Here is a 16,764-nt window from a genome sequence, read left to right as displayed (position 1 = left end):
CTATCCCAGGCTAGCAGGCTTCAGGCCTCTAAAAATGGGGCACTTGGGGCATGTGGGAGAGGATTGAACACCACCCCCGTGGGTCCCCAGGTCCAGTATGACAATGCCATACATCTAGACTGATGCACAGCTGTGGGCCTGGAAGGCTCTCATACTCTAATAGGTGACAGCCACAGCTGTGGTCTCTGGCACAGCGATCCATCTCTCTTGCTGGACTCCTCAAGTCCAGCTTGAGTCAGATGCTGTGAGACCAAAGAACAGGGGCTTGTACTAGAGTTTCTGGTGGTCCTGGGAGTGAGCTGAGGGCATCATGCACATCCTCTACCACTGAGCTATATCCTTGGCTTTTCCTTTACAACTCACTAAGTTGTCTAGACTGGCCTTGAACTCATGATCTTCCTGCCTCAGTCTCCTGAGTAGCTGGGATTACATTTCAAGCATCCCAGCTCCACTTCCAGGGCAGGCCCTGAGAACCACTTGCCTGGCTGACTTGCTAGATCATGAGAATCAAAGTTGGTACATCCCACGGCTCCTAGTAGCCGCTCACACCCATGCTAGGAGCAGGTGGGATGTTCTAGAAGATTCTATGGTGTATGCTTCCGAATCTCTGTTCTCCCAACAGGTCTGAGCCTTGAAATGAGTCCTGAGACATCATCAAACCTCAGGCTACAACTGAAGATGCATCCTGGGGAACCCCTCGGCTCCTGGCCCCAGGGCACCTTCCTGCGGCTGCTCAGGACCAGAGAACAGCTCCTGACAGGATAAGCACTGCCATGTTGTTACCGGCTGGGCCCGAGATGAGCCTGAACCTTTTAACTGGACCAAGGTCTCTGTTTGGACAAAGATGGCAGTCTGTCCATCTGGACAGGGCTGGAACTTCCACGCTAGTGGCCTCTTGGAGAGGGTGACTTGGATGTCCTGCTTTTAGAGTGGCGCTCACGTCAAGTGTCCTGTGGAACTAATAGCCTGGCACAACAGATAATTAATCTTGGGACAGCGGCGCCCAAGTGCCTCCCGTTTATAAGAGCCCCTATAACATGTCACAGTGTCCTGTCATGTGACCAGCACGGCCCCATCTCTAACCTCTGATGAACCCCAAGTCAGTCCCATGGGTGAGCGAGGTCATTCCTAGTGCTAGGCCCCAGCAGCTCGCAGTCTGACTCTGTGAGGGCTGCCGACATGCCTAGTGTCACCTCTGGAGGTCCCAGACACATATCTTGTGGCGTTGTGCCTGGACATCGGAGTCCCCAGAGGCTCTGGAGCACGCGGTGGTGCTGATCTTCGATGCAGGGAGGGGGTGGAGGGTCCAAGGCCCCCAGGTGGGAACCCCGCGGCGCCGCGGCTGTCACTCAGGCCGGCGCTGCCGGCGCTGTCTCCGCCGCTGCAGGGCCTGGCGCAGGGCCTCTATCAGGCGGTCCCGGTTGTTGCAGATGTTGTAATGTGTCAGGCGCAGCAGCTTGTCCACATCCTCCTGGCTGTAGGTCACGTTGGTGTAGTGGTAGGGGGAGTCGGAAGGAGACAGGTTCACCTCTCCAGCCGCCTTCTCCTCTGGTGTCCGCGGCACCCCTGTGGAGAGAGGGCGGTCTGGCAGGAGGTTGGGGGACCCCTGCGTAGAGGAGGCAGGTCTGGGAGGGAGGGGGCCGGGGCTCACCGGGGGCCGAGTGGTTCTGGAAGGAGTCGTTGACCAGAGGGAAGTGTAGCAGGGCCGGGGCTTCGGGCTGGGTCGGGTCACAGAACACGTGGCACTCCTGAGGCCGGCGCTGCTCCTCAGGGCTGGGCGAGATGGGTGGGAAAGGGATGCCCTGCTCCTGGCAGAACCGGCCCACAAGCTGCAACTGCTGCTGGGCAGGCGGAGGGGGCATTAGAGGGCCCGGTGTGCTCAGCGCAAGGCCGGCTCTACGGAGACTCCAGAGGGCCCCGGGTGAGGCCCACGGTCTGACGGTACCCTCCCTTCCAGCTCCTCTAGGGCTCCCCTGGGTGAGTGGGAGCCATCTAGAAGCATCAGGTATGCCAGGACCTCTCCAGGGCCAGGCCAGTAAAGAGAACCATGGTACAATACAGATGAGGACCTCCCAGCTACTCCGCACCCCACTCCCAGAGCAGAGCTAACTTTCCCCAGTAGGGGGTGCCACTACCATACCCTAAAGGAAGCTGGGCCAGATGCTGGATCCTAAAGCAGGTCTCATTAGGTGCCTAGAAAACAGGCTACCCTAGATGGCCCGCCATCTCCCCAACCTGAAAGGCTCCATGGAGGTTGTAGTCCAGTGACAAGATGAGGTCCACATCCCGTGTTGGCTGCAGAAGGGGTGGGCAGCTGGTGTTGATGAAGTAACCAACGTCCAGGAGGCAGAGGTGGGGCTCCGTGGGGGTCAGCTGGTTGGGGAACCCATCCAGTTTGGTTGCTACGGAGGTTTGGGGTGGGAGAAGCGTCAGGAGCTGGCACTGTGGGTCCAGACCTCTTAGGCCCATAGAAAAAGGTCCGTGGTCCCCGCAAAGCCTGCCAGAGCAGCACATCCCAGGGAGAGGGGAAAGGGGGTGGGGGGGTGAGGGTGGGGAGTGTCCTAAGGCTAAGGGATGGTGGAGAGCCTGGACCGAGCAGCGTGAGACGGTGGAAAGGGTACCTTTCCAGGTAGAAAAGCAAGGGTGATCGAAGTAGTCCTTGTGGAAATGGAGGCCGCGCATGAAATTGTGGGTGGCCTGGGCAAGCGGCCGCTTTGTCAGGAGGTCAGTGAAGAACCCGGCAATCCTGCTACCGGTCGTTGGTGGTTCTGAAATCTTCAGATGGGGGACCTGCTCTCTGTCTGCACAGAGTGGGGGAGGTGATGGGGGGACATTAAGGAAAGAAGGCCGCTGGTCCTTTCTCCCAGTCTCCATGGTTACCCTAGAAGGCAAGCAGTTGAAGTCCACAGTGCCTCAAAGTCACCCCCAACTGGCTGCCCACCTCTCTCCTGCAGAAAGCCCAGGCACCTACCCAGGCTGGCCTGATCCTGAGCCCAGCGGTCCCAGAACTGGCTGGGTTCAGAGGCCCAGTACAAGCTGTCTTGGAGGCTGGCTGCAAACAGGTTGCTCCAGATACCTGAGAAAGGGGCGTCAAGTGAAAAGTCCTGACTGCTGTTAGTCTGAACCCTCCTCCCTCTGGATGATGTGGGCAAGGAGAGGCCCCCCTCACCCCGGCTCCCTCTCCCAAGCCCCCCATTATCTAGCCTCCTCACCTTCCAGGAAGCAGATTCGGGATTCGGGGAGCTGCTTCACCAGCCTCCCCATGAAGAACTCAGAGCCGAAGAGCTCAGAGGGGATGAAGGCCCCATACTTGGGAAAGCCGACTTCATAGGGAGAGAACTCACACCATTCTGTGAGGACAACGCACACCTCAGCCACGGAGCCTAGGGACCTTGGCCATTCCGACACCCACCAGTGACTTTATTTCAGGGTAGTCTGGGGACCAGGAGGCTCAGGCCTTGTAACCAGCAGGGGACTTGAGACCTCATCCCTCATCCCAAGGGTGTAAAGGCACTAGCTGGCGGGATGACAGTCTTTGGTACTTGGACCAGGAGACATGGGCATGAGATTCACCTCTTAGATATAGGACTAGATACAGGATGCCCTACCACCCTGTAAGAGCACAGGCCCCAGTTCTGAAGCCACTCACCCCCAAATTCAAAGGTGGTCAGGCCCCGCTCCTTGCTGTTGAGGGCACAGTAGATAGGCAGAGGATTCTGGCCTCGACTCAGGGCCTCCCGTTGATCCGAGAGTTTGTGTTCGTGAGGCTGAGGGAAAGAGGAGCTCGGCCTAAGCCCTCAGCTTCCTGATGCTGCGAGTCTTTCCCACAGATCACCCAGGGATGGGTCCATTTCCAGACGGCTTTGCCTTAGCTTTACCCACCCAGGGCCCACCCTCCACCTACCTCATCATGCAGCAAGGCCTCATTGATGAGGGCCCACAAGTTGGTGAAGCAGCTCGGGTAGCCCAGGCGGGCACGCTCGGCCAGCTCCTGCCGGTACCTCCACAGCTGGCTGGGGGCCAACGCGCCCAGCTTGCTCTTTGTCACCTGGGTCTTCAGCAACTCGGTGGGCCCCGTCAGGTCCTTCTGAGACCACTCTGGGTCCTCATAGAGGTTGGCCAATGCCCTGAGGAAAGCCAACGCTTAGGAGGAGGGGGCTGTGGTCACCGAAGGACCCCATCTGGACTGTACATGTCCTTGACTGTCTGGCCATCACTTCTGTCCCCTGGAGCACGCTGCACCCCACTGCCAGCATCTCCCCAGTCCATGCAGTGTGCACCGGGGTCTGCGGGGCTCAGGAAGTCCCTTCACTACATCCCCTCCCGATTCCACCAGCTGGCTGCGGCCTCCAGCACTCAGCCCCCAGCACGCTCACCAGGTGGACCCTGAAGCCCCAGTGATGTAGGAGATGCAGTCCAGGAGACCAAGCTCCCTCAGGCCAGCCAGCTGACCATATAAAGAAGTCATGGCCCGGATCCCACCACCAGTGGCCATGACGGCAATCACGGGGATCTGGAAGAGGAGAGGCAGGTTCAAAATAGGCCTGAGGAATAGAGGAAGTCACACTCTGGGAAGAGAACATGATAGTCCAGTGGCCAGCCAGTCAAGATGTGATTAAGTCTTGGGGCCAGTTCTGAGTTAGCCCTCTTGAGGACCTAGTCAGAAACATCCCCCCAAATGCCTTGCTGCTTCAAACATTAGGGATCCAGAAGAATGGCCTAACAAGTATTAGCCCACATGGAGCCTGAGATCACTTTCTGGAAGCCCCCAAGGCTCCTGCGGAAGTCTCCAAAAGGTCCTGCTCTCCGGCGCTGGGATTCATTCCCCTAGGAGCCAATAAGGCTGGTCCGAACCTCTGGGGACCATTCTGAGCCATCCTCATAGGTGTGTGTCATCAGTCAGGTGGGGGACCAAAAAACACAGGGAAACTGCCATCTGTGAGCTGCAGGTGCCCCATGTATCATCCTGACAACATCGAGGAAGAGGAACAGGGTAGGCAGGACCTGCCAGGGACAAGCCTGAGCTGACACCGGCTCTGGGCTGCACAACTCTCCCAGCACTGAGCCCTGGGCCTAAGCAGGCATGAGGAAAACTCCACCCACACGTGCTCAGCCCCCAGACCTCGTCATCTTGCAGGTCTTGGTCCAGCTGTAAGGCCTTTTTCAGGGCAGCGGCCACCACCTGCTTCCTCCTGCTTAGGAAGGCCTGCTCCTCAGAGCAGAGCCCACAGTCCAGCCGCACGGCCAGCTCCTTAGGTCTGGGGAGAAGGAAGAGACCCGGAAGCAGTTCTCAGCTCCACCGCAGAAAAAGAAACTGGTTCGCTTCACCTGCCAGACCCTTGCCCTCTCCTCCCTTCTCAGTCCTCACCACCACTTGCTGTGGAGTGAGGGGAAGGAGAACCCAGGGCCACGCACACACGTGATTGTGGTAAAGCAGACCATGGGACTGAGTGCACCCAGGGTCTAGGGCTGGTCCCCACTTCCAAGTCAAATCTCTCCCTCACCCACAGCTCCAAAAATGGCGGGGCAGAAAAGGTGGCCTATTGTCCACACCTATTTGAAAAGCGCCCTCCCTCTTCTGAAGGGCATCTAAAGGTCCTTTCTCAACAGCCCCCAGGCCAGGGGACATCCCTCCCCCTTGCCCACGTGCCCCCGCCTCTTATCTGGACAGACACTGCTCTTCCGGGGATGGTGTGCTAGGCAGGGCCCACCCCTACTGTAGCAATCCAAGCGGGGCCTGTCCACACTGATGCCGCCTCCTGATGCACCCAGGAGCGCTGCATCTCCCCTCCCCCTCCCCACCAGGCCAGACTGACCTTCACCCCCACCCCACCCACCCCCATCCCCGCCTGGGTGCCGTCCCCTGGTCCCCTGCCCTCCCATTCCCCAGGTGGGCTCTTACCCTTCTTCCTTCTTCAGTTCCAGCCTCATCAGTGGCTCCTGGAAACCATGAGTACCATGGTCAGAACAGCTGGCTACTTCCACCCCACTGTGGCCCCAGTGCACCCCAGAGCATCCCAAGAACCCTTGGGCGGGCCCCAAGCTCTTTTCCAGGGCCCACACTTCCACCCACTGACTGTCTGGGCATGGCCGGAAGGGGGAACCAGCCACAAAAGCAGGCCGATTGCTTCAAGGCTAGGCCAGTGACAGGCCCGTCCATGAACCTCGCCTCTCTGTGTGACCAGTACCTGGGACGTGGGGAAGACGAGTCTCACCAGCTCTGAAGAGGGTAGGGAGTGGAGCGGTACCTTCAGCTGCTCCTGGGGGTCATCCTTAGGGTAGGGGGAGAAAGGACCCCCCCGTCATTACTCCCCTCTTAGCGAAGACCCTGCCTCCTCCCTGTGGCGGGGCAGAAGAACAGGGAAGGGACAGGAGGCTGATGTCACCCCCAAATGCCCTGACGGGAAGCACGGCTCAGGGACGGGTGCTGAGAGGAGAGGAGGGCGCTAGGGTCTCAGGAGCAAGGCATGCTACCTGAAGATGAACTTTCAGGTCTTGCTCCCAGCAGGCTGGATAATGGAAGCGGTAAGAACCGGTGCCCACAGAAGCACCCTGTGGGCCCTCACAGGCCCCAGCAACCACAAGTTGAACTCTGCTCTCTGACCCTAGAAACAGGAACCAGAGTCAAAACTCAGGACGGGATCTCTGTCCACTAAATCCCGTATCAAGTCTGCAGGGCAGTGCCTCTCTGACATGGTCCCGGTGGAGAGATGGAGTCCAGGGGAGTCCCAGCAGGGATTTGCCTCCCAACTTTTGCTACCTGAAAACAGCCAGTACCAGGTCACCTCCTCAGAAAGGAGGAAGAGATGGGTAGGGCTGCCTAAGGAGGAGGGAACTCACCCTGTGGGTCTCCTGTCTTCTTCAGCTGAACATGCAAACAGGAGAGCTCCCGAGCCTGTGGCCAAGAGATCCCCTTAGATACATGCTGCACCCCCTCTCTGGGACCCTACATTGTGGGCTCCTGGTCCCTGCTCCCCAGAACATTCTTATATCACCCTCAGTCGCTAAGCATTTGCTTGAGGTTAATCCCTTGGGGAACAAGTATCCCAACGTCCCCAACTCAGCCCACATGACCCAGGCTGTGACGGGCCTACTTCAAGCCTGGGAGAACAGCGGAGAGCATGAGGGATGAGCTATCAGGGAAGTCCTGGGTCCCCACTCACCACTAGGATGCCATTGCTGATGAGCTGTTCCTCACAGCCTGTCCTGGAAAGAGGGCCCCAGTGACTCTCTGCAAGAGCCCAGGCACTCCTCCTCTACCAGGGAGGGGTACCAGCCTCGGCGAGCTGGCACTGCCCTTCCCGGAAGGAAGCTCTCCACGGCCACCTGCCAGACTCCCCCAGCCCCACTCACAGAGTCTGCAGCCGAAATTCAACTTCCAGGTGCCCGTCGTCCTGGAAGAGAAGCAGGTTAGAGGGTAACCGTCGGGCTGGTAACCCAGACGGCAGCGGGAGACGCTGAGGCCACAGTGGTGGAGAAGGGCCCCTGTCCCTTTCCCGGTCACTCTGTCTACACTCCTCGGACTGTTCCCAAGAAGCTGTGCTTCTGATCAGAAGGTGAGAAACAAGTTGGGGACAGGCCTGCTCCTTGGTGAGAAGTTGAGGGGATGCCTGGGCCACTCCCTGAAGCAGGGGAGCTTCCGAAGCCCTATCCTCAGAATTGGGGGGCCCCACTCCCTGAGCACAGCTTTACCTGAGTGTTCAGTGAGAAACTCTGGCGCCGAGATTCCCCCGCTCGCAGAGTCCCTACGTCAAACAGTACTGACAACATAGGGTCATCTTTGGTCAACCGGTCCTGGTCAAAAACTTTCAGTTCCACCACATTCTGGAGGAGGCAGAGAGAGAGGCAGCTCATATAGGAAGGAGTGGGGGATGACAGGTGGGCGGGGCAGGAGATGCAAACCAGGAGCCATGTGGCAGTGCGGCACAGGGAAAGGGCAGGGCCAGACTGGATGCCTGGGCTACCTTGAGCTGCCTGTGGATCCGGAACTGGAAGTTCTGATTCCAGACGGGGTTTCTGCTGTTCTTGACTGTGCGTGTCTGGAGCGTGTGGCTGGAGGCCGTGGGCAGATCCAGAGTCACATAGCAGTCAGAGGCTGTCACTGCAGGAAGGAAGGGCACGTGTCTTGTAATGATCAAGAACCCTTCCCGGGCCACCAATGAGTCTACTTCCTTCTTCCTGAGACATCCGGTCCCTAGGGCAGAGCCTTCTGCCACTTTGGGGACCCCTCTCTCCAGGAGACCCCTGCAGGACCGCCTGCCAGCCCAGTCTTCTTTACAGCCCCCACCACCACCACCACCGGTCCTCTGGGCTCAGCTAAGTGCCAGGGAAGCAGTGTGCTTACCTAGGTCCTTGGAAGGCAAGCCATTAGCCTGGAGGACACGAACAGTGAGCAGGCATGTCCCCGCCACCTTCGCCTGCAGACAGACAGGGCAGGTTGGCTATAGGTGGATGGGGCACACGTGACAGGGCCTCAGGGCAGGTTGGGACAATCTCTCAAGGTTTAACTCTCTACCAAAAGGACCAGGTCCACCTGCACCCATCAGAATCGAAGTGACAAGAGACATTGTATCTACACGATGACACCTTCTCATAATTAAACACCACACTGTGCCAGCTCCATAGCCAGGGCTTAGCATATATTTACTAAATTGTCACACATCCTCTGAGGGGTGCTATGATAATGACCAAGCATGAGAGGAAATCGAGGTCACTCTCTTGAGGCATGGTTAGGACCGGAACACAGGCAAGCTGGCTTGTTAATGGCCCACACTTTCTGGGTATGGGCTTTTGTCTTTTTAGGCCACTACCTCACCACCCAACCCTAACCCCACCAAGACGCTTTGAGGCTGGTCTGAGTGTCAAGGGGAAGAAAGGAATACATCAGGGCCTAGGCACCATGAGTGAGCTGCAACCTGTGCCGTCTGCCCCACCCCGGGAATGGATTCTGCAGGATCAGAACAGCAGCTACCAACCCAGACCACCCCACATAGCCATCCTCCAGATCTGATGGGCGTCTCCAGAGCTCCTTCCAAATGCCCTGCTTCTGGAGATGTGGACACTTGCCAGTGTGCCAGGGCAGAGGAAGCCTGTGCCACCTGGTCCTTCCTTTTGGTCTTTGGCCATATCTCTGGAAAGGTGCCAATGGTCAATCAAGTTCAGGGAGCTCTGTGGTCAGGAGCAAAGCCGAGGAAGTTCCCACATGCCAAGTAACCGAGGCAGAGGCACGGAGCGGCTACTTCTTCCTAAGCCCCCAGGGCAGTGGATAAGATCCTCAGAGTTCCCTGGGTCCAATCCCGGGATCTCTGCCTGGAACCCATTCCCAGGACAGACCTCCATCCCAGTTCTGGCCTTGCCCCTGGCTTCCACCCTGTCTGGTCCTGAAGCTGAAAAGCATCCCTCCCTCTGCTTAGAGAAACCCACAGCTCCTCTTAGAAACCACAGCCACCAGGTCCTGGAATGAAATGGGAGCCCAGTGCCCTATGGAGCCTTACCAGAGCCATGAGACCAAGTCCACCGGAAGAGGAATGATGGGGCAGTGGCCACAGGACCAACAACCGTCGGCTTTAAACCCAGAGCCAAGGTGAGCCAACTGCCCACACATTCCTCTCCAGTCCCTCCCACAGAGTCCTCCGCTCCACCCAAGCCCACACCCACTGCTGACCCAGCCACCTGCCCAGGAAGTGAGACACCTTAAGCCAATGCTGGAGTCAGTGACACCTCCTGGAGTTAGCCACAGTCTCCCTCAAGTCCTCTGTCCCAACCAGCCCTAACTTAGAGGAGGGCTTCTAGGTGAATTTGCTGCCATGGGCTGAGCAGGTCAGCAGACCGTGCCCCCCCCCCCAAACAGCAGTGAAGAGTGGGGCCGAGCATCATGTCGTCGTGGGTCCTTTCGCAACCTCCCCAATGCCAGTACGACAGGAATGCCCAGTCTGAACCGGAGCCCTGGGCAATCTCAGAAGAGTACCTCAGGCTCCATCACAACCTTGTAGGGGAGTGGCTTTCACATAAAACAGCCCTTCAAAGCTGTGCCTAGGCTGCCTCCACCCCTGGAGCTGGGTGGCCAGAGATGAGGCCTGTGGGTTGGCGTGCGGGGACAGGGGCTCTCCCAGCTCTTTAGCTGGGTGAGGAGGAGTCTGGGCGTGGAGATCCACTCTTTCCTCAGAGAACAGCTCAGGAGGAACATGGTTCCCATCACTTCCTGTTCATACTTGTAGAATAGGGGTTACCCTCAGGGCTCCAGACCCAGCAGCTTCCCTGGAACTGAGGGAGGAGAAGCAAACAGTTTGGGACCAAGCTAGAGACAGCATTGGTGGCCCCGAGCCCGTCAAGTCCCAGCCAGCCAGTTATAACACAACTGTCGTGGGAAGCATCCATCCCGGGCCTGGATCTGGCTTGTGCCCCTCCATCAGGACCACCTTGGAACCTTTACCTGAACATTTAAGCCCTCAGCAGGCCATGGAAGGCAGCTGTGACGGGGAATATGAGAACAGACACATCAACGCCACCTTTTATTGACTGCTTCCTCTATGCTGGTCCATGTCTACCCCACAGCAGACCTGGGAGCTAGAGCCATTATTATCTCCACTTTACAGCCGGAGGACCGATGCCGACATGCCCTGACTCACCCAAGGTCACAGCACTGCTGGACCTGATCCATGCTTCCTTGTCACCTGTGTGGCAACTTCCTGGGCACCCTCACCCAGACCTGCCTGGCATCTCCTGGTCCTCCGACTATATTCCAAGTTTCTTCAAGGCTGATCTAAGCCCACCAAGGAACCCAGGCAGCAGCCAGCGCAGAGTCAAACCCTAGGCTGCTTCTAGAATCGACCTCCCACATCGGCTGTCCTCTGCAGTGTCTGTGAGGGCCCCATCAGTCAAGGCCTGCGGCTCTGGTGAGGGAGTCCACCAGCTGGAAGTAACTGTACTTGAGGTCATACTCCATGTCATACCAGAAATTCACTGTGGGGAAGAGAGGAACCCGGATGTGAGGGCCCTTCTTTGAAGCAGGAGCCCCTCCCACCCAATGCCGTGTCGGGCCCCGGTGCCCTGGGTGCCCTGGGTGCTCCTTACCAGCAATGCAGCCGTGGGACTGCTGGACATGGTGGAACCACAGAGCCGGCAGGTACAACAGCTCACCGGCCCGCACCGTGCAGTGAAGGGCTCGTGCCCGGCTGTAACTGGGGTACCGGACTAGGTCTGGAGCCAGGGGGTCCAGTGGGATCCAGGGCACCTAGAGACACAGCAGCCGCCTGTAGGCCCTGAGGATCCCAAGATCTCTAGCTCTGGCCCCTCTCCTCCCAGCCTTGAAGAGCCACAGACTAGGGATTTTCAGAGTGGGATGTCACCTCCCCAGACGCTCTGTGCCTACTCCCCGGGAGCCTACCCTTCCCCAGAGCCCAAGAACAGAACAGACACCTTCTCCATGGCCTCCTCGTCCACCACCTTAAAAGTGCCCTCTTCGGTCAGCTGGTAGGTGGCTGGTGTGTACAAATCTGAAGGCAAGGTCAGGGAGATAAATGACCAACAGTCTGTCAGGTTCTCCCCCACCATAACCAGCCCAGTGTCCCCGCATGCAGAGACCAGAGGGCTGGGGCCCTGAGGCTACACCTCAGGCCTGGTCTCTCGGTGCTCGCCCACCCTCCACCACTGGCTACCAGCTCCTTTTAGGCCATGTTACCTACCATAGGGAATGAAGGGCCGGTCACTGGGTGGATGTAACAAGAAGTGTTTCTCACCAGAGACCACACAGTACAGATTTTCATAGTGGTCCTTGTGCACTGTCAACACATGGAAGACCTGGAGTTGTGGGGAGGAAAACAGCCCACCTGCCCTCAGCCCCACACCCCAACAGAACCTATAGTGAAAGGAAAAGCCCACACAGGGCCAGCATCACAGAACTTGGCTCCCCTTCCTCAGGAGGGGAAGCATCAGGCTCCGCTTCCTGAGCCCTGCCCCACTATCTACCTGACCTTGAAGAGGCTTCTCAAAGAGACCAGAGGGTATGGCGTGCCCTGTCTCCAATGCCCCCACCCGCAGGAGAGATCCTTTGTGGTGTCCTAGTCCCAAAATACCACAAGAAGTTTGAGGCCAGCTACGCCCTCTGGGGCCCACCTTTCTTCCCGCCAGCCCACCAGCTACCCCCCCCCCCCCCCCCCGACTTCAGGAGTCCCCACACCTACAGGATGTCACCGCAGCTGCCTCACCCAGCCAGAAGTTCACAGCATCAGGCATCTTTCCTGCGGGACAGAGTTAGTGCTGGGCTGAGGACCACCCTATGCTGGGCTGCACAGGGCAGCTATTCAGAAATCTGGGGGTGGGGGAAGGGGGCAAAGGAACGCCAAGGAGTCTGGGGGAAGGTGACATTGGGAATGTGACCCCTGGGGGTCCCCGTTTTTATGTCAAAGCCTGGGGTCGGCAGGTAGGTGGCACCTGACCCCTCTGAGCCAACACCAAAGACAGAGAATGAGAGAGGAAGCTGAACCCTTCCCCCCCCCCCCCCCCCCCCCCCGACCTCATCCCCATGCCCTGCCTCTTGTCCCCTCCGCTCACCCAGTGACTCAGAGGCCCAGGGCACGTGGGACTCGATGTCTGACAGAAGCTGAGGCAGTTCAGTGGGCAGATTGGAGCACTGCTTCTGCACGTAGAGGACTCCTGGGTGCCGGGCCTGACCCTCCAACACATCCACCACATGGCTGATGGGCAGGCGACGTTCGGCAGGCATCACAAACCGGTCCCCTCGCACAGCATCCGCATAACCATCTGGGGTCACGGCCACACTCACCTCCGTGGAGCCCACTGTGGCTCTGAAGGAATGGATGGAGGCTTGGTCTGTAGTCTGCTGCTAACGGTCCCTGGTCCATCCCCCCCCCCAAGAAAGGAAACTGTACCTCAGGTAGGAGAGGGACCACTTCTGGAGGGCCGGCCAGTGCTGCAGGGCGTTGCGGATAATGCAAGGTCTATTGGGGCACACCCAATCCCGGTAGAAACAGAGTGGACTTGGGGGCTCATCCAGGTAGGGCACAACACGAGGTACACTGAGGTCTTAAGAAAAAAACGGGGAGGAGGGGTCTGCAATCAGTGGTACCCAACTTCTGTAACACTGTCTGCACAGGAAATCCTCTATCACGGACATCCTAGGCAAGGCTGCTGCTGACCAGGAAGTCTGCAGCTGACCCCTCATTTCCTCACCCCAGAGAAGCAATCGCTCAGCAGCATCCATTAGGAAGGGGAGTCACTGAGCTGGTGGCCACAGGCTAACTAGGATGGAGCCTGGCTCTGGGATGCCCCCTCCAATGACGACATTCACTGAGCATCTGAAACAGGCCCAGCATTGGGCCTGGTCGGTGTGGGTATCAGAGGATGATCCCATCATCTCAAGCGGTTCCCGGCCCATCTATCCGGGGAGATAACGGACCAATGACAACAGCAGAAGACAGGCAGGGCCTGCACTGAGCTCTGGGTCTCCTGGGACAGCAGCAGCATCCTTAGCCACCTAGGGCCAACAACTTGGGCACTGTGCCACCTACCGAGACATTTTAAGCGGCTCTGAGTCACCCTTAAACTGGGTGTGGTGGCTCAATGTGTAAACCCAGCACCTGGGGGGTGGCAGCAGGGGGATCAGGAGTTCAGAGCCACCCTCAGCTACGAAACAAGTTCAAGGCCATACTGCATGTGTGACACCACAGCTGACCCTGAAATCGCCTTTGGTTTATCCTACCCAATCCTGCCCTTGGCCTGGCTATTTCTAAGGCCCGTTGATTCTCCCCCTTTTTTCTCTTAAAACCACCCTTCCCGTCCCTCTGCTGTTTTGGGTCCAATGTCACTGATAGGCCTCCTTCCCTGACCACCCCTTCAAACTCACTTGTTAGAAACAGTCCTTACCTCCTCGCCTGTTTAGTTTTTCTCACAGATTTATCATTACCTGGCCCTGTGTATTTTTCTCACTCATTTATTTATTATCTGTCTCTTTCAGCAGAATAGAAACATCACTGCAATGGCCGGGATGACTGCCATGTCTCCTGGCATTTCTAGCGCCTCAGCACGCAGTAGGTGCTCAGCACATAGTAGGTGCTCAACACACAGTAGGTGCTCAGCACACACAAAGTCAAAGGGAAGTGCCCCACGCTCTGGCTGGCTGGTTGCTGCAGTGAGCAAACTGGTCCTTCTGGTGGAATTCCACTCCCTTTCAAGAGCATCTATCATCCATCGGAAATGCCATCTCATCTTGTCATACACCTAGTGAAGCCTCCTCGGATGGCTTACTGCTCCCCCTGGCAGACCTCAGTCCCCCTTGGCATGGCTCAGGCTGCTCCATGACTAAGCCTAGCCCATTTCTTTCCCAGCCTGATTTGTTCCTGTCTCATGCCTGACACTGACCACATGCCCTCTGCTCTGGCTGGTTCCTGCCACTCACTGTCCTGGCTTTTAGGAGGGCAGAGCGCTTTGCTTTGTCAACTTTCAGCCTTAATGTCTGACCGAATGCTTTGGTCCCAAGCAGCAGTTACTGCAACCCTTGACAAATGTCTATGGCATTCATTTTTACTCCTGAGGTCATGCTCACCCACAGTTACAGCTCCATTCTGACTACCCTCCCTCGCCACCAGTCAGGAAGGGAGTATCTTAAAATTGGACACTGGAACCACATGGGAAGACACTGGTGGGCCCAGGAAAACTGCAGAGAGCTTGGCATGTACTTGCTGCCCTGAACAGGGGTAAGAATCACCAAGCAGACCTGGGAGGGAGGAACAGGAACCCCACAAAGCAGTAATCTTAGAAGGGAACTGGGGCTCAGAACAACTGAGTTGCTCTTTGGGATTGAACCCAGGGCCTCCTACCTGCTAGGAAAACACTGTCACTGTGTTACTGTACCCTGGAGTTTAAAAATGTGTAGAAACTGCTTTTTTTTTTTTTTTTGGAAACATGGTTTCTCCATGTATCCCTGGCTGTCCTAGAACTCTCTCTGTAGACCAGGCTGGCCTTGAACTGAGAGATCAGTCTGCAGCTGCCTCCTGAGTGCTGGGATTAAAGGCATGTGCCACCACCGCCTGGTGTGAAACTGCCCTTTTCTGTCCTTTGGATTTTCTTTAACTATACCAGTTTTATTTGCTCACCATTTCCTTTAGAGAATGCCTACATCTTTCCCTTAGAGCTTCAAACTGAATTCCAAATAATTCCTTTGACCCAGCAATTCTGTTAAGAATTTAACTGACAAAAATAAACATGAACACAGAGCCTGCTCCAGGCTCACAGCCCTTGCTTGTTCCCTATACACAGCAGGTACACACCTTAGCGGACCCTGCAACCATCCTCTGAACCACTTGGGACACAGCTGGGATGCTCACATAATTGTTTATTCCCTGAGAATTGAAGTTGTATGGAAACAGAGAACGTGCGCTCGCGCTCTCTCTCTCTCTCTCTCTCTCTCTCTCTCTCTCTCTCTCTCTCTCTCTCTCTGTGTGTGTGTGTGTGTGTGTGTGTGTGTGTTGGCTGTATATGCCTGTGAATGCATATATAGAGGAAATTGGCATCAGATGTCCACCATTTCCACTTTATTCTCTGAGACAAAGTCTCTCACTGAATCTGGAGCTCAGCAGTTGCTTGGCTGGCTGGCCAGCAAACCCCTGGGGTCCCGCAGTCTTTGCTTTCCAGCTCTGAACTGCATCAGACATAATCATCAGGTGGATCTGAACTCAGGTCATCATGTGCTTAAGCACTTTACCCACTCGGCCATCTCTCCAGACTGTTTCTTTAATGATGTAACCTAAATACCCTCGGGCTGGTGAGATGGCTCCGAAGATAAAGGCACTCATTGCCAAATTTAAAAACACTGAACACACATTCTGGCACATAGAGGTACTTCAATTTTGTTAAATGAACAGTCAAGTATTTGCAGCAGAATTATTGAAAACAAGAGGTTAAAATACCTGCATTCCTATCAATAAAGGGTGCACTGATTCACAGGTGTGAAGATTTGAGCCAGAGGCACTTGGAATGCCCTCTAGGACAGTGCAGCAAAGTATGCTTAGCGGGAACAATAAAACAGAGTCCTACTGGACAGACAAGGAGTGGGAGTGAATCTTACTTTATTTACGTTGCACAGAACTGCCCGTACTGCTGTCAGGAAGACATGACTTAGTAAAAAGAGAAAAAGAAGGAATGATGCAGTGAGGAGCAAAGAAGGAACCTAACACCTAGTAGTGGAACAGCCAATATTGCTTGGGTGGGTCTCTACAATCCTCAAAGCTTGGAGTTCGCTTGAGTGAACGAGGGCAGTCGCCTGCTTCTCTCCTCAAATGTCACCAGCATCCGAGATATTTGAGGTTAAAGAATCTTCTGTACCGAAAGTGCAGCGACGCAGAGCACAGGGGCTCAGCACCTGCTGGCTTTGAGAATGGCACTACGCCTCCCGCCGGAGCTGCGCTGGGCCTTGAACAAAACCACAACTGCTCCCCGTGAAGGCACCAGGACGTGCAACCATGAGCTGAGGACTCGTCCGCTAGCTAGAGAAGGGTAACATACGAGAATGTGTGGCCACCAGTCGGCTACTCGTGCACACAAGACCTGAGTGAGTTCCGGTACCCCAGGCTCTCTCCACGCTGTCTTCGCGCGGACGCCACTCACCGCGAGCCGCCGCCGGGAACTCTTGCAACGCCCTCCGCACCGTGTCCAGTGCCGCCTCCGCCATGACGCCCGTGGGAAGAGAGCCCGCCCCTATTTCCGCTCTAGGCTCGCAGCCCCGCCCCTATTTCCGCCCTCGCCCCG

At 56.7% G+C, this 16,764-nt stretch overlaps 3 protein-coding genes across 5 annotated transcripts in view; 1 reads left to right on the top strand and 2 right to left on the bottom strand.

Moving 5' to 3' along the window:
- Positions 1–1,041, top strand: part of Sptbn5 (spectrin beta, non-erythrocytic 5) — a 48,083-nt gene extending 47,042 nt beyond the window's left edge. Inside the window, exon 66 of the mRNA XM_076570423.1 lies at positions 623–1,041. Coding sequence (XP_076426538.1) covers positions 623–635 — 13 coding nt within the window. The 3' untranslated portion in view covers positions 636–1,041. The remainder of the gene's footprint in view (positions 1–622) is intronic.
- Pla2g4b (phospholipase A2 group IVB) lies at positions 983–10,850 on the bottom strand. 2 transcript variants are annotated; one of them, XM_076570420.1, is made up of 20 exons: positions 10,713–10,850; positions 8,345–8,417; positions 7,965–8,101; positions 7,693–7,824; positions 7,354–7,394; positions 7,164–7,206; positions 6,841–6,895; positions 6,475–6,605; positions 6,189–6,272; positions 5,903–5,940; positions 5,123–5,258; positions 4,377–4,513; positions 3,905–4,127; positions 3,650–3,767; positions 3,213–3,350; positions 2,972–3,076; positions 2,622–2,801; positions 2,236–2,402; positions 1,652–1,838; positions 983–1,566 (listed from the first exon to the last, which is right to left on the bottom strand). In XM_076570420.1, the coding sequence occupies exons 4-20, from the start codon at positions 7,768–7,770 to the stop codon at positions 1,346–1,348; spliced, it is 2,082 nt and encodes a 693-aa protein (XP_076426535.1). In that variant the 5' UTR covers positions 7,771–7,824; positions 7,965–8,101; positions 8,345–8,417; positions 10,713–10,850; the 3' UTR covers positions 983–1,345. The 2 variants fall into 2 exon arrangements, with proteins under 2 accessions (XP_076426535.1, XP_076426534.1); XM_076570419.1 differs by lacking the exon at positions 10,713–10,850 and adding an exon at positions 9,495–10,350.
- On the bottom strand, positions 10,499–16,730 carry Jmjd7 (jumonji domain containing 7). Of its 2 annotated transcripts, none has more exons than XM_006991240.4 (8): positions 16,624–16,730; positions 12,891–13,044; positions 12,553–12,806; positions 12,183–12,239; positions 11,685–11,780; positions 11,419–11,495; positions 11,074–11,233; positions 10,499–10,962 (listed from the first exon to the last, which is right to left on the bottom strand). In XM_006991240.4, the coding sequence occupies exons 1-8, from the start codon at positions 16,685–16,687 to the stop codon at positions 10,874–10,876; spliced, it is 951 nt and encodes a 316-aa protein (XP_006991302.2). In that variant the 5' UTR covers positions 16,688–16,730; the 3' UTR covers positions 10,499–10,873. The 2 variants fall into 2 exon arrangements, with proteins under 2 accessions (XP_006991302.2, XP_015865006.2); XM_016009520.3 differs by having other exon boundaries at positions 12,207–12,239.
- Positions 16,731–16,764: the final 34 nt, after the last annotated feature.

The sequence above is a fragment of the Peromyscus maniculatus genome, chromosome 4 (genome assembly GCF_049852395.1).
Source record: "Peromyscus maniculatus bairdii isolate BWxNUB_F1_BW_parent chromosome 4, HU_Pman_BW_mat_3.1, whole genome shotgun sequence".
Classification (NCBI taxonomy): Eukaryota; Metazoa; Chordata; class Mammalia; order Rodentia; family Cricetidae; genus Peromyscus; species Peromyscus maniculatus.
Note: the sequence above shows the minus strand (reverse complement) of the source record. Positions and strands in the feature narration are given on the sequence as shown.

What these genes read in the sequence shown, in the direction of transcription:
- Jmjd7 (XM_006991240.4), bottom strand. Translation starts at nt 16,687, where the DNA reads ATGGCGGAGGCGGCACTGGACACGGTGCGGAGGGCGTTGCAAGAGTTC. An exon ending in TGGTCCCTCTCCTACCTGAG is followed by an intron (nt 12,807 to 12,890) that starts GTACAGTTTCCT and finishes CCATTCCTTCAG; the next exon opens with AGCCACAGTGGGCTCCACGG. An exon ending in CCGGCCCTTCATTCCCTATG is followed by an intron (nt 11,496 to 11,684) that starts GTAGGTAACATG and finishes CCTTGCCTTCAG; the next exon opens with ATTTGTACACACCAGCCACC.
- Pla2g4b (XM_076570419.1), bottom strand. An exon ending in GAAGACAGGAGACCCACAGG is followed by an intron (nt 6,606 to 6,840) that starts GTGAGTTCCCTC and finishes TCCTGTTTCTAG; the next exon opens with GGTCAGAGAGCAGAGTTCAA. An exon ending in GGGGCTTCAGGGTCCACCTG is followed by an intron (nt 4,128 to 4,376) that starts GTGAGCGTGCTG and finishes GGCTTTCCTCAG; the next exon opens with GGCATTGGCCAACCTCTATG.